Source organism: Mus pahari, chromosome 12, assembly GCF_900095145.1.
Source record: "Mus pahari chromosome 12, PAHARI_EIJ_v1.1, whole genome shotgun sequence".
In the NCBI taxonomy this organism is placed as follows: domain Eukaryota; kingdom Metazoa; phylum Chordata; class Mammalia; order Rodentia; family Muridae; genus Mus; species Mus pahari.
In genome coordinates, this window is record NC_034601.1 from 65,165,522 (window position 1) to 65,179,748 (window position 14,227).

Genomic DNA, 14,227 nt, shown 5'->3' on the forward strand with positions numbered 1-14,227 from the left:
AATAATTGGGCTACTCCATAGCACTAAAAATTGTTCAGGAACGTCATCTTTTTTATTATTGTAAGCCATAATTTTATATAAATTGGTTAAAATATTTCTGCCCATTATTTTTAATGCACTTTCTCCTTCCTTTGTCATTAAATATATTAGTTCTTCTGGCAATTTCCTTACCCCTACCTCTCTTCCCCAAGAAAATGAGAAATTTCATTGTGCCCAAAAAATTCCAATGGACAAGTACAAATTATATATATTCAGTGATTTAATGCAACAGTAGAACACTAATAGATCGTATCTGTATCGCATTGTATTGTAGGATTCAGCAATTAAATATTAGAAAGGCACTCCAGAAAATATGTCCACAGCTCATTTGTTTCAGATGATAATCCATAATGCAATTAATTGCTGTAGAAAGATCATTATTAATGATACGACTTGTAAAATTCATTGAAGCTTATGTTTCATCCTGGGCTGTGCACTTGACATTGAACTTGGTAGTATTTGGCCTTCTCTCTTGTATTAACTCCTGTTGAATGAAGAAAAGCACACACACACACACACACATATGTGCATATGAATTGTAGGATAGTAGCAGAATTTATTAAACTCTTTAATAATGGAAAATAAAAGGTAAAGGTCAGAGACAAAAGACATGGTGTTTTATTTCTTTTCTAGGGAGTCAAGGCCACAAGAAAGGGGCACGGACACCAAAGGCACCCAAGCAGGGTGGCATGAACTGGGCAGACTTGCTGCCCCCTCCCCCGGCACATCCTCCCCCACATAGCAACAGTGAAGAATACAACATGTCCGTAGATGAAAGGTAAGGACATTGCCACAGTAAGAGGTGCAGAAAAGTCAGAGTTGGCCCAAATTGCCCAAAGACGACTGATTTCTTGGGTTCACAAACACCAGTCTCTAAATCAAACAGCAGGACTTAACAGACCTCCTCAGGGAAATCTGAAATATGAATTAAGGTTAAGGACACTTCCTTAGAACCTGAAAATTAGGTACACATAGTATATAAACACACATTTTTATGCAAGCTCTCCCTAGGGCTGCCTCAGATATGAATTATGTCTTAGAAAGCCTCTTTAATGCATACATTTTACATGCACATGTACACGAATGTACCTAATTATTCAAGTATGTCTACACATGTATACACATATTAAAAATAGTGTGTGTATAATAGCTGGGTGGAGGTGGTTCATGTCTTTAATCCCAGCACTTGTGATTAACCAAAAAAAAAAAAAAAGTGTTATAAACATGTAAATTCAAGCGCAAGAGTCATGTATACATGATTTCATGATATTTTAAATACATTCATGGATCCACTAATATCAGTGTTGTATTATGTGATGTGAATTCTATAAGATTATAATGGAATGGAAAAGCCCTACCCAATAGTGTTTTCCTTGTGCCTTTCTCATCTCCAGTGTGTCTGAAAACACAAATACTTGGTACTGTGTTTCTTTTATCTGTTACTTCAAGTATAATAACTGCCTCTACAGCAGAGAGAGTGGACAGTGCCATCCAGGTTTGTGACAGTGTCCTCCGGGATTCCCAGCGAATGACAAAGTTCTCTCACAATGGATTTCTCAGAACACATCCCTGTCATTAAACCATGCCTGAGAGTGTAAGAATGTCCTTGACGCATGTTAAGTTTTTCTAAAACAGTTACATCAATCTATACAGAAAATGCTTATAAGCAACTCTCCTTCTTCGTAGCTGTGACGCCAATGAGCTCGGTGACTGAATAGGCATGCCCAGCGGGAAGTCTCAAGAAGTCCCTAAGAGCCTCCACCTCAGAGATGGTTCTCAGTGCATGCTCTTACTTAATGGGTGTTTTGTTCAAAATACCTTAGTTAACATCTGTTCTTCTTCCCTCATGTGGAACTCACAGCCAGCAGCACTAGATCATGTCTGAACACGGTCACCTCAAAGGGGCAGAAGGCACATCGCTGCCTTCCTTAGTTTAGTGGTCCTTCAGCACTTCCTGTGCCTGTCACAATAAACAGGGAGATCACCAAAAAAGAAAAGAATTAAGAAAGAATCTTAGAACTATGAACATTGATAGAAAGGTGATTGCTGAATGCATAAACCTGTACTCCTAAAAGTAGGTCTGTTTATTTTTATTTATTTTTATATGCTGTCAACACACATGGCAGATGGCTAGCTTTTGACCTTTGCAGATGTGGGAATGACCATGAAAATGTCACCAAGACCGATTTTGTGGTTGCGTATAAATTTTACTGAGTCAGTAAATTTACAGGCACAGAATGTGCAAGTCACCAAGATCCGTACAGCTGTCGTTTTTTTTTTTTCTAAAGTTTGTTGTCCCAGCTATTTTGACACAGTAGTTACTGCCTAGCACACACACAAACAAACACACACACACACACACACATACACACACACACAATGAAGTTAATATGTACAAAGGAAAAGCAAAGCAAAACCTTTGGGCACCACAGTGGCACCCCAAAGAGGATGACTGAATGGGGTGAACGAAGGCTTCCTGATCAAGTGGCAATTGTTCTTAACCTTGACACATGAGAAGGTTCTGAATAAAGAACAAGGGGTTTAAGGACACTGGGACCACACAGAAATGCGGGCTCCTGGAGAGCTTAACAGGAAACACATGGGTAGGGATGAGAGGAAACTGGGAAGGCACATGCAAACCAGATCATGCAGGGACTCCAGCATCTTGCCTTGGCATTTTTATTTTTTATTGTTTAAGCAATTAAAGGACCAGGGTTTTTTTTTGCTTTAGAGTAAATGAATGATCTGTGAGGGGTGCATGATTAGTTTTGAAAATTTGGAGCAACTCAAAGGTACGGGTGGGGGGGAAGGAGCTATCAGAAGCAGAGAGGTGAACAGAAAGGCTCGCAGTGGCACATACAGCAGACACAGCACGGGACTAGACTTGAGAGTGTTCACACAGAGGGTAGGGATGAACTGGGGATGGTTTGATGCGGAAGAAATAAAACACTAAGAATTCCCTCTAAGACTCCTAGCTTAGATATGAGAACAAATTACTGTGCTTCTTGAGAATTAAGGGAACATAGACAAGAAGGATAAAAGGTAACTTACTGGAACTAAAAAATAACAGAATACACAAGCAAGCACAATATTTGAACATCAGCTCCTCTGATGGAGGGCTTCAAAGCAGATGGTAGACTATGAATAAAGGAAAGGGCTTGCACAGGCAGCGCTGGTGGTCCGTCCATGCCTGTGATCCCAGCAGTCAGAAGGCTGGGGCCGGCTTGTGAGACTGAGGCCAACCTGGTCTACCAAGCAAAGCCCATTGTCTCTCTGAAATCGAAGGAGGAAAAATACAGGTCGAGGGAGTAAGAAAAGGAAGTACCTAATTTGTGCGTTCTAATCTATCTCTGTCACTGTAATAAATGAAGATGCCCTAGAGCAAGAGAAGAAAGAGCTTGCCTTCCCTGTCTGCGGCTTGATACCCACAGCAGCTGATTTTCAAGGCCATTGTATTTTACATTCATCTGTCCCAACCAACCAGTCTCAGGTTCAGCTAAAGAAACCACCGGTCTTGCAGTGTCGGAGGATACGTGGGTGGAGCTCGGCTGAATCGGCTGAGTTCAAGCGTATGTCCCTTTGAAAGGAGTTCTCCTAGCTCAGGACATGACTTTGGGCCATGTTCATTTTTCATCTTTTTCCAAAGGTCCTATGGAGTGGCAGAGCCAGAATCCCACAAGTGCACTGGAGATGCACTAAAATAACTCTCCAAAGCTATTTCCCACCGTGAGACACCCCCCCCCCCAGCCTCTATACAATGCTGTTGTGTGCTCTGATAGCTTCCAACACTGAGCTGTTTTCTAACAATAATTCTTTAGTAAGATGTAGAACAGCTCTAAAAAGCAAATAGGTTCCAACCCTCTCACTCTCTAATACAAATCGTTCACTGCACGTTCTTGTCATCTGTTGTAGCTATGATCAAGAAATGCCCTGTCCTGTGCCGCCTGCACGGATGTATTTGCAGCAGGATGAATTAGAAGAAGAAGAAGATGAAAGAGGCCCCACTCCCCCTGTCCGGGGGGCAGCTTCTTCTCCAGCTGCTGTGTCCTACAGCCACCAATCCACGGCCACTCTCACCCCTTCTCCCCAGGAAGAGCTCCAACCCATGTTACAGGATTGTCCAGAGGACCTCGGGCCTATGCCCCACCCACCAGACAGGAGGTACGTTCTCATTGGCTGCCTTGGTGGCCAATCATGAGTTCTCCTCAGAGATAGACTTTTAGGCATTGTGCCGTGAAACAATTTTAAAGTCACATGAACCATTTCTTGGGCTACCTACCCATACAGATAGTGGACCTTACCAGCTAATACTGTTGACTCTCAAATCCCATGAACTAGTAACCAGAAAATAATGTGGGCCCAAACATTCGACCACTTATGATATAAATTCAGGAGCACCTCTCTCACATAAGTCCTGTGTTCTTAATGGTAAATGTTTCATGCTATAGTCTTTCCACATATGGACAAGATGCTTCTTTAGTCTATGGAAGAAAAAAAAAAGGTTTTCTCCTGAACCCAGCAAAATATCATTTATAAAGGGTTGGTATATTTATTGTATGGTAACTTCATATATCTTAATTTTGGTTTAAATATCCATCTGGAATACCTCTGTCCAGGCTGTTGACAGTCCTTGTGTGTGTGTGTGTGTGTGTGTGTGTGTGTGTGTGTGTGTGAACATGCAGACATATGAGGCTTTTTTAAATCTATTGAACATGGCCAACAATCCATTGTATTACATGCAGTGAATATGCATGCTGTTTCTACCACATAAATACTGAGTCTTGTTAGCTTTTTGTGTTGATGATTTTGTGTGTACCATTTTATTGCCCTTGACACACGACATATCTGTCACTTTTCTGATTCCTAATATCCTTTAGAACTGAACACAGTATTTGCCTCAGAAGATTTTCCTTCAATATTTCCTTCAATATCTATCATGTGCCGCTTGAATTTTTACCCTGTAGATTAAAACACAATTTGCTGTGCTTACTAAGTATCTTAAGAAGTTATTACCAAATTTAAATCACATGCTCTCTACAGAAGGGAATTTTCAAACCTTCTTATGTGTGATAGAGGTCTCTCTGTATGTGTAGAATTGCTGTATATTTAAAAAGAATAGTATTAATCCTTGCAACTCTATGAAGATTGAGAGCAAATAAGGCATCTCTTTTCCCTATTAAGGTCACAGAGCATCTCAGCTATTCTTATTAAAAGCCAATGAGGCGCTAATAGATACTATTAAGCTCAGAAATACCTCAGCATTCTTTCATTCTCTAAAATTACCTAAATTTCCTGTTGCCTAGCTACACCCCTCTTGGTTGCCAGTGGGATGCTGTGGTCCAGATTAGCCTGCATCCTTTTTTGGTGGTGGTGGTAGTGGTGGTGGTTTATTTGTTCATTCAGTTACTTGGTTATATTTTGTTCTGATGAGACCAGATCGGTGTGTATGTCTCAGGCTGGCCTTGATTCTCCAACCTTGACCTCCCTAGTACAGGGGTTATAGATGTGGGCTGCCACACCCAACTCCTGCTAGCCTATCCTATGTCTTGCCTATGTAATCTTGTCCACTTTCCTCTGAAATAAAAGTGAGGGAGGTTTTCTCTGCCATGTTCTTACATCCCGGTCGCCTGCTAATCCCCAACTTCCTGCTTTGAAAGCTTTCTCTCTTTAACCCTCTCTTATTCTGAGGTGTCCTGCCTGCTAGGTCACGGACTACCCCAGCCCCACCCTCTGCCCTGCTGTTTAATGTGATAGTTTAACTCCCCACTTCTGGGTTCCCATTCACACCATGGCCCCCTGCATCAGAGCTTGTACTAGGTTGCTCCATTCCCCTGCCTTTTTTTTTTGTGGCTTCCATTTCTACACCTGCCTGTACAAGACTTCAGCGCAATCCCAAACAAAAGCAAGAGGAACAAGCCAAAAATTTAAAAATCCCCTAACACCCTTAAAAAGTGCTCTCTCCTCTTAGTCTCTTCCGTCCCCCTTCCGTCCCCCTTCTCCCTCCTTATCTTTCTAGATGTTTCTCCCATTGAGTCCGTCATTCCAGCCTAGCACAGCGTTTGAGGCCCTTAGGTCTCCCTTTCCTCGGCCCCTGACCACATCCTCTTTTCTACTCTTGTCTGTTTGAAATGCCCTGGATTTACCTTTGGGTCGCAGCACAGGTCCTGATAGTTTACAACATGGCAAACATTGTTTCTCATTCTTACAAGTCTGGCTGCTCCTCTCCAAAGCTGTCCTCTGCTGCCTGGGGGGGGGGGGGGGGACTGAATGGGGGAAACCAAGCAACTTTTTTGTTCTTTAATTATGTTTTTACTTACTTGTTTGAGATTATAATATAATTACATCATTTCTCCTCCCTTTCCTCCATTGGAATCCTCCCACATACCCCTCCTTGCTCTCTGGCAAAGCCATGCCCTCTTTTCCTGTTAATTATTGTTATGAAAATACATATTCCTGAATACATAAATAAACCCTGCTTAGTCTATAGAATGTTACTTGTGTGGATGTTGTCAGGGCCAACCATTTGGTACTGGATCAATGGTTGCCGTGCCCTCCTCTGGGGATGACTGCCTCCTCTGTTCTCAGCAGCCCTTGGCTTCTGGGCTTGAGGCCTCTTCAGCTCTCCAGATTCATGCTAGAATGTCTGTGGGTGCCCTCCTTCTTCAGCTGCTGTTTGGGTAATCATGTTGGTGCAACATGGGTGTAGCTTCTGGCACTCCTAGGAGGCACAGTCTCGCAGCAAACTGTCTGCTCTTCTGGCTCCTGCATTCTTTCAGCCTGTTCTGAGAGCCTTAGAACGCCGGTCTGTTCACACCTCAGCTCTCATACTGATCCCGTGGCATCTGTATCTGTTCCTCTATTTGAATTAAACACTCCCTGAGAACTCCCGAGCCTCACAACTCAGGGACTTGTGAGAGTCCATGAAGTGACTTCCTAGTCATGCACATAGTCAAAGAAAAGAGACTTTAAAAAAGTTAAGACCTCTCATTGCTTTTTCATAACAAACATATCTTTTATGTTTATTATAGAATGTTTTCAAAAATAAAGATACACTTTTTGGCAATGTCGAAAATATAAAAGTGCCAATAATCTATGTAGTCAGACAGTCACGTTCAGAGGTTCAGTTGGGAGGGAGTGTTTGGAGGAAGGAAAGGGAAGAAAAAAATGGTGTTATTATTTTATAATCTCAAAAAATAAAATAAAAGATAGGTACACAGAGAAGAGTCCCATAAGCCGTTATCTATGCACATCTTCCCGTTGCTTCAAAAGCTCCATCTGTTAGTGTTCTTGTACAAGCTGCTGCGTCCACTGCAGTGTGATTTCTATCCTGGTCATCTTTAACGCAGATACTTGTGCTAAGTATCTTACGGATTTATCTAGCCTGTCCCCTAGTGTTCGTGTTTTCATGGTGTCTGCCTTTTCAGGGAGTGAACGATGCTGGAGTCTCCTCTGGAGTTAAATCTTGAGTGCAGCCTCTTCTCCTCCCCCTGCCTGTTCAGATCTGTGTCTGTCAAACAGATGTGTTCTGTTTCGCGTCACCACACCCCTCCGTTGTTGTAGCACTCATTAGGGATGGTTATTTCTGCAATTCTCATTTTATATCCAAGTAGACCCATATATCCAAGTGCTTGTTTCCCTCTAAGTTTTTACTACCTCAATATCGCTCTGGCACGTTACTACAAGTCATACACAAGGCACCAGTCTTAATGGACTTTCTTTCGCCAGCCATTCTCCCTTGACTGTGTTAGAGTCATGTTCCACTAAATGCTCTCTTGCTGTAGTTGCTTCTTGATCAGTTGCTCCCGACTCTGCCAAGGCATGTTCATGAAGTTCAGACTGCTTAAAGACCATTGGTGGCTTCCCTTCTTCCTAGAAAGAGAGGCACAATTCCCCAGGAGAAGTAGTCTGGACACCCTGTGACCTGTCCTTCAGTGACTTCATCCTTCCTGTTGTCCGTGCCTTGGCTGTCATCAGGAAGTTTCTTTCACTTCAGGCATGAACTCTGTTCTTGCTCATGCCAAGATCTTTGCAGGTTGTAAACCATCCTCCTAGAACATCCCTGAGTCGCCCTTTTTTGACCTAATACCTATGCATCCTTTAGATTTGAGTGAATATCTGATTCTCTTTCCGTGCCATGTCAGTGTGGATACTCTTGAAACCCATATATCCTCTGTTCTGGGACCTCTTTAGAGCATGTGATTGGTTATGTCTTCCAAGCTTATTTGAACTATTGTGTCTACTTTATTCACAATTCATAATATAATGCTAAAGTTCATACTTATACTGCTATCTAAAAAAAAAAAAACCCTGGCAAAATTTGGTCACCTGATGAAACTATTTTATAATGTTCACAAGTCAGGGGTTCTCAAAACATTCGTGTGACTACCCCATCACAGTTCAACTGTTGGGGCTGAAAGCTCTCCTGTCAAGTGACTTGGTTCTTAACTCACATTCATGATGGTCCAGGCCTTGGTGGCTCCTCTGTCTGCCACTTATTCTCCGCTTCCCACACACTACACCCTTCTCCCCCACACCAGGCTTCACATAGCATAGAGCCTCAGGAAGCTGGTACTTCTTAGGTGGTAACTGGCTTCAAGTCAGGGCAAGAAAGTGTTCAGACCAAGCAAGAACCACATTCAGAACTGGGGCATGTCCTTAACCTCTGTGTGATGGTTTGTATATGCTTGGCCCAGGGACTGGCACTATTAGGCGTGGCCTTTTTGGAGTAGGTGTGTCATTGGGGGGAGGGGGGCTTAAGACAATCTTCCACTAGCAGCCTTCAGATGAAGATGTAGAACTCTCAGCTCTGCCTGCCCCATGCCTGTCTAAATGCTGCCGTGCTCCCACCTTGATAATAATGGACTGAACCTCTGAACCTGTAAGCCAGCCCCAGTTAAATGTCCTTTATAAGACTTGCCTTGGTCATGGTGTCTGTTCACAACAGTAAAACCCTAACTAAGACACTCTGCTATATTGTATTGTTTAAAGAACTTGCATGACCTATCCAAAAGATTAAAGATTAAAATCCTTTTCATGATGAGAGAATAACCAACTTTCATTTTAGAACATCATTTGGAGTAGGGAGAATTATTAAGACACATTTAAAAATACCATCTAAAATAGACACATACTTAACTTATATTTGTTATCTATGGTTTAAAAGCATTATGTCTAAAATGTAAAGTGTTTCCCCTAATTTTTTTACTGATAATGTTCTCATTGATTTAAATATCTAGCATATTTATCATAATAAATACATATATTAATTGGCTTTATATCTATTGATTAGGGACACATATAAATACTATGAGATATATTTAAGAAGAGTTTTGAAGTCAATTATAACATCATGATATTTAGTAAGAATGTAAAGGCTCACATTGTTGGGCTGGGGAGATAGTTTACTTGGTAAGGTTCTTACATGAGGACCTGACTTTTATCTGCCAAATCTATGTAAAAATAAGCTAGGCAAGGTGGCTTCTTTTTGTTATCTTAGTTCTGTAGAGCGGTGGTTCTCAACCTGTGGGTCAAGACCCCTTTGGAGTGTTGACTAACCCTTTCACAGAGCCCACCTAAGACCATCTTAAAAATCCAAATATTTACATCATGATTCAGAACAGTAGCAAAATTACAGTTTTGAATGAGACACAAAAATAGTTTTGTGGTTGGGGTTCATCATAACATGAGAAACTGTATTAAAGGGAAGACTGAGAACCTGTAGCTGAAGTCTGTAGAAGCAGATTAAAGCTGATTCCTAGCCAACTAGGATGAACTGTAGACCAGGAAGAGACCCTCATAGAGGCAGATGAAGCCGGAGGAACAATGCCCGAGATTGTCATCTGGCCTCCTTAAATATGTGCGTGTGCGCTCACACAGACACGCATGCACGCAGGATGGTGCACACCTTTAATCGTAGTTTCTCCAGTGAATTACTAAGATATTCCATTTATTTCTAAAACTAAGTAAAGTAGCTGATTTATATAGTGGGAATCTCCTTTTTTTTTTTTTTAAGTCAGCTACATTAAGAATAATGTGTTTAAACTTTGTTCACATCTGTTGTTTCAAAACACTGGGTGATGTTGCCTTGCTAGAGTTAATATTTAGCAAAAATGTCCTGAATGGTGAAAATAATGCTCACATATGGGCTAGGATATTTACTCATATTTTTAATATAAACAGCTTGAACTTGATAGTATTGGGAGGAAAAGAAATTCAAATGACAAAGCAAAATTAAGTGTTCTCTTTATGAATAGTCAGGAGGAGATAATTACACAGAACATTCAAGCTATGGTAGTGTTTGGGAAAAAAAAAACTCAAAGGTTTTCCATTTTGAGTCTCAGTTGGTAAGTGCTATATGGTGAGCTATAGGCACACCATTGTCATAAGTTAGCGGATCTCTCCCCTCCCCCTTCAACATATTTATGGAAACATCACTTTTGCAGCAGCCAAGAGTGCTGTGAGTTACACACCTGTACATTTATATTACTTCACAAGGCACTGAACCCCTAAAGGGAAGAGTTGAGGTTCACTTGTGCCAGGCCCGACTCCAGTACAGCCTCCCAAAATAGCTTTTTGTTTTCTAATAGAATATATTACATATTTCAAACTGTACATGTTTATCACACATTTCCCTGAGCTGACCTTATTTACAGATGGTTTGAATAAATTTTTCTGCCTTTTTCTCAGAATTTGCATGGTTTGGAGTTAAAAAGTAGCCCTTGTTTAACAGGAAGGTATTTCCATTCTCTAGAATGTGAGTTCTGCAAGCACAACAATATTGGCTTGCTTCTACACTGGTGTTAGCTATTCTACAGCAATTCATTGATGGTCAAAATCATCCCATTTGTGCTAAAAAAAAAACCAAATTTGTCTTTAAAACGAGACAAAAGTCGCCTGCTCGGGTGCCTATGCATGCTGACAAAGGCTGTACATTAATATTTAAGAATACTCCTCTATTACTCTCCCGATTAAAGAGTGGTTTTCTTCCTATATGTATAACACATTCCACATTGAAGCAATTATCCATTTTAATCTCTTAAGTAACTTCAGCTTTGGCACGGTTTTCATAATTCTTCTAATGCCACACACAAAGATAAATTAAACCCACCCAGAAATGAGAGCTAATCCACTATATTATAGGACTGTGTGTGTGTGTGTGTGTGTGTGTGTGTGTGTGTGTGTGTGTGTGTGTATGTGTGTGTGTATATATATTTGTATATGTATACATATATGCACATATGTAGCTATATATAAATACGCAAAAGCAGTCTTACTTTATGTAGTAGTATGTACTTTTGTATTATAATTCTTTGGTGTAATTGTTAATTTTCATTTTTAGTATTTTTTAAACATATCCATTTATAAAATGTCTCTTCTTCATCTATATAAAAAAATGGGACGTGTGGAGTGGTAACCTTGGAAATACGATTTGGTTTAAATTCTGAGTTTATATATAAGAACATTGCAGCCTTTGAATTTCAGTAAACTTCTGTGTCAAGTGATGACTTAAAAAAGCAAACCAGCAAGGTACAAGAATTAACATGGTAAAGGATGGCTAGCCAGTGTCTCAATTCAGTGTTTCAAAATCATTTCTCCCATAGTTTTCAATTTTTACTAATAAAAAAGTTTATTTGAAGTGTCTCTTTTTATTGGGATCAAAAGCAAAAAAAAAAAAAAAAAAGCTTATTTCAAAGAACTGCCAGACCACCCTATAAATGGTGCTGTGTGAACTTCCTTTTCTCTCTTTATAGTAGACCTGGATGGCTTTGACCATAGCTAGGTTTTGGCCTCCTGTGTAGCCCCATCTGCTTACATTTCACTTCTGACCCCGCACTGTTCATTTAAAACCTCCACCATGCATTCCCAGACATCCTTTGCAGAGGGCTGAGTCTCTGCCACTACTCTTCTCTTTTGCCCTGCCTCTTCTGGTCCTAAGGGAAAGATGAGAGAATATCCGCAGCAAATGCAAACTGGTCTCCTCAAGGCATAGCACTAGACACTGTTCTAACTCATCTCACTCAGTGAGTGGCGACATGATGAAGAAGCGGGCGAACCGGCACTCACTCACCTCACCAGTGAGAGTTTCGCTCTGAGACAGCACCTCTAAAGACATCTGTTGTCTGTACCGAATTTAGCCACATCTTCGTGTGGATTACACTCATGCATTCTCTTTCTTGGCCTCCCACATTGTGGGGTTATCAGGTCATCTGCCAGATCCTAGTGACAAGCCACCTTCTAACTCAGCTGGGCAGAATTAATGGTCTTTTCTTCTGAAGAGAGTAGACCTTGATGAACTGCTCTGCTGGATCATTTCCCCAGACATCCTTCATTGCGTCATCTCTTCTTGGGAGGCATCACTGACCGGGACTACTCCCTGAAGAAGCCTGTGTCTTTTCTTTTGTATGGAAGGGCTCCAATTCAAGAGCCACTCCCTTGCATTCTCCTTCAGTAGGAACACTTTCTTTGCATATAGTGTTGCTTTCCAAAGGAACTCAGCCATCTTATACTTACCTTTCAATGGGGTTCTTCAAGACTCTGGACAAATGGCTGGTACCCATTATTTATGATTTCCGAGTGCGGTGTTCTTAGTATTTTCTTCATGCTTTGATTCATAACAAACTATTCGACATTACAATAAAGATCATTAACCTTACTGAAAAGTCAGGTAGATAGAACCACACAAGCCTGCCCCACCGAGCACCAGTCCTGAAGGGTAGCAATGCAGTGAGGCGTGATGAATACATAGCTGATGTCACAGCACAAAGAACAGGAGCTTAAAGAGTTCATAACCTTTAGTGGAACTGATAAGTGATTAAATCAGAGAAAATTGTTCTTGGATCTCATAGCTTTTCTTAATAGAAAAGTCTAAAAGCAATTATGGCATATGCTGAATATGTATTTTTTTAATCATATGAAATTTTGCTGAATGTTCTCAAGATGAATGGCTCCATTTTCTCTGAACAGTAGGAGGAGCAATGAAGAAAAGGGAAGAAATAAAATGTGTCTAGAAACAAACTGTTTCTAGATTAATGTCTCTTGCTAATAATAATAATAACAACAACAACTCTTCAGGAAAAATATAATATGCCCCCCAAAAAGGTTATCCCTGCTTTTAAGTGAACATAATCAAATGAACAAACATGAATACCTTTATTTTGACTTGAAAAAAAAAATTAGTCACCAGATGTGACTGTTAGTGTTGTCAACAGATGGAAACTGGAACCACCTGGGAGATGGGTCGGTGGGGGCTTATCTTGATTGCCTTTATTAAGGTGGAAAGCCTCGCCCACTGTGGGTGGAATCATTCCCTGGACTAAGGAAAGAAGAGCAGGTGGGCTGCAGCGCTTACCCTTGCCCTTTGCTTTCTGATTTGTGGGTACAGTGTTGCCAGCAACTGCAAGCTACTGCTACCTGCCGTCCCTGTCAGGTGAACTGTAGCTTTGAGCGGTGAGTCAGAGGAAACCCTCTCTCCCTTCTGTCCTTTATGTCAGAGTATTTCATCACGGTGACAAGAAGAGATAGTAAGATGCCAGGGGAGTTGCTGTTTGTTGCTATAAGCTTCAATTTGCCGGTTAGTTATTGTTTTGTGTCTTAAGTAGTGAGCTGAGTTTTCCTCTATCCTTGTCTTCCTACAGGCGGCAGCCCGTTAGTCCACCTCCACCACCACGGCCAATTTCCCCACCTCATACTTACGGCTACATTTCAGGACCCCTAGTCTCAGATATGGATACCGATGCCCCAGAAGAGGAGGAGGACGAAGCTGACATGGAAGTTGCCAAAATGCAGAACCGAAGGCTGTTGTTACGTGGGCTTGAGCAGACCCCAGCATCCAGTGTTGGGGACCTTGAGAGCTCCGTCACTGGGTCCATGATCAATGGCTGGGGCTCAGCCTCAGAAGAGGACAACATTTCCAGTGGGCGCTCCAGTGTCAGTTCATCCGATGGCTCTTTTTTCACTGACGCTGATTTTGCCCAGGCAGTTGCTGCAGCTGCCGAGTATGCGGGCCTGAAAGTGGCTCGTCGCCAAATGCAAGATGCTGCTGGTGAGTCCTGTGTACCATTCACCGAGAGATACCCACGCCTGTTAGTCACAAACCTTGTCCCCGTCAAGTTTCCTGGATGAAATAATCCTCCTGCTTCTCTCTCTCTCTCTCTCTCTCTCTCTCTCTCTCTCTCTCTCTCTCTCTCTC

General features: G+C 41.5%; 1 protein-coding gene across 10 annotated transcripts in view; it reads left to right on the forward strand.

Moving 5' to 3' along the window:
* Positions 1–14,227, forward strand: part of Robo1 (roundabout guidance receptor 1) — a 740,168-nt gene that overhangs the window by 704,463 nt on the left and 21,478 nt on the right. For all 10 annotated transcript variants that reach the window (XM_029544262.1, XM_029544266.1, XM_029544260.1 and 7 more), the window contains 3 exons: positions 673–817; positions 3,952–4,200; positions 13,674–14,080. In XM_029544262.1, the coding sequence (XP_029400122.1) occupies positions 673–817; positions 3,952–4,200; positions 13,674–14,080 (801 nt within the window). The remainder of the gene's footprint in view (positions 1–672; positions 818–3,951; positions 4,201–13,673; positions 14,081–14,227) is intronic.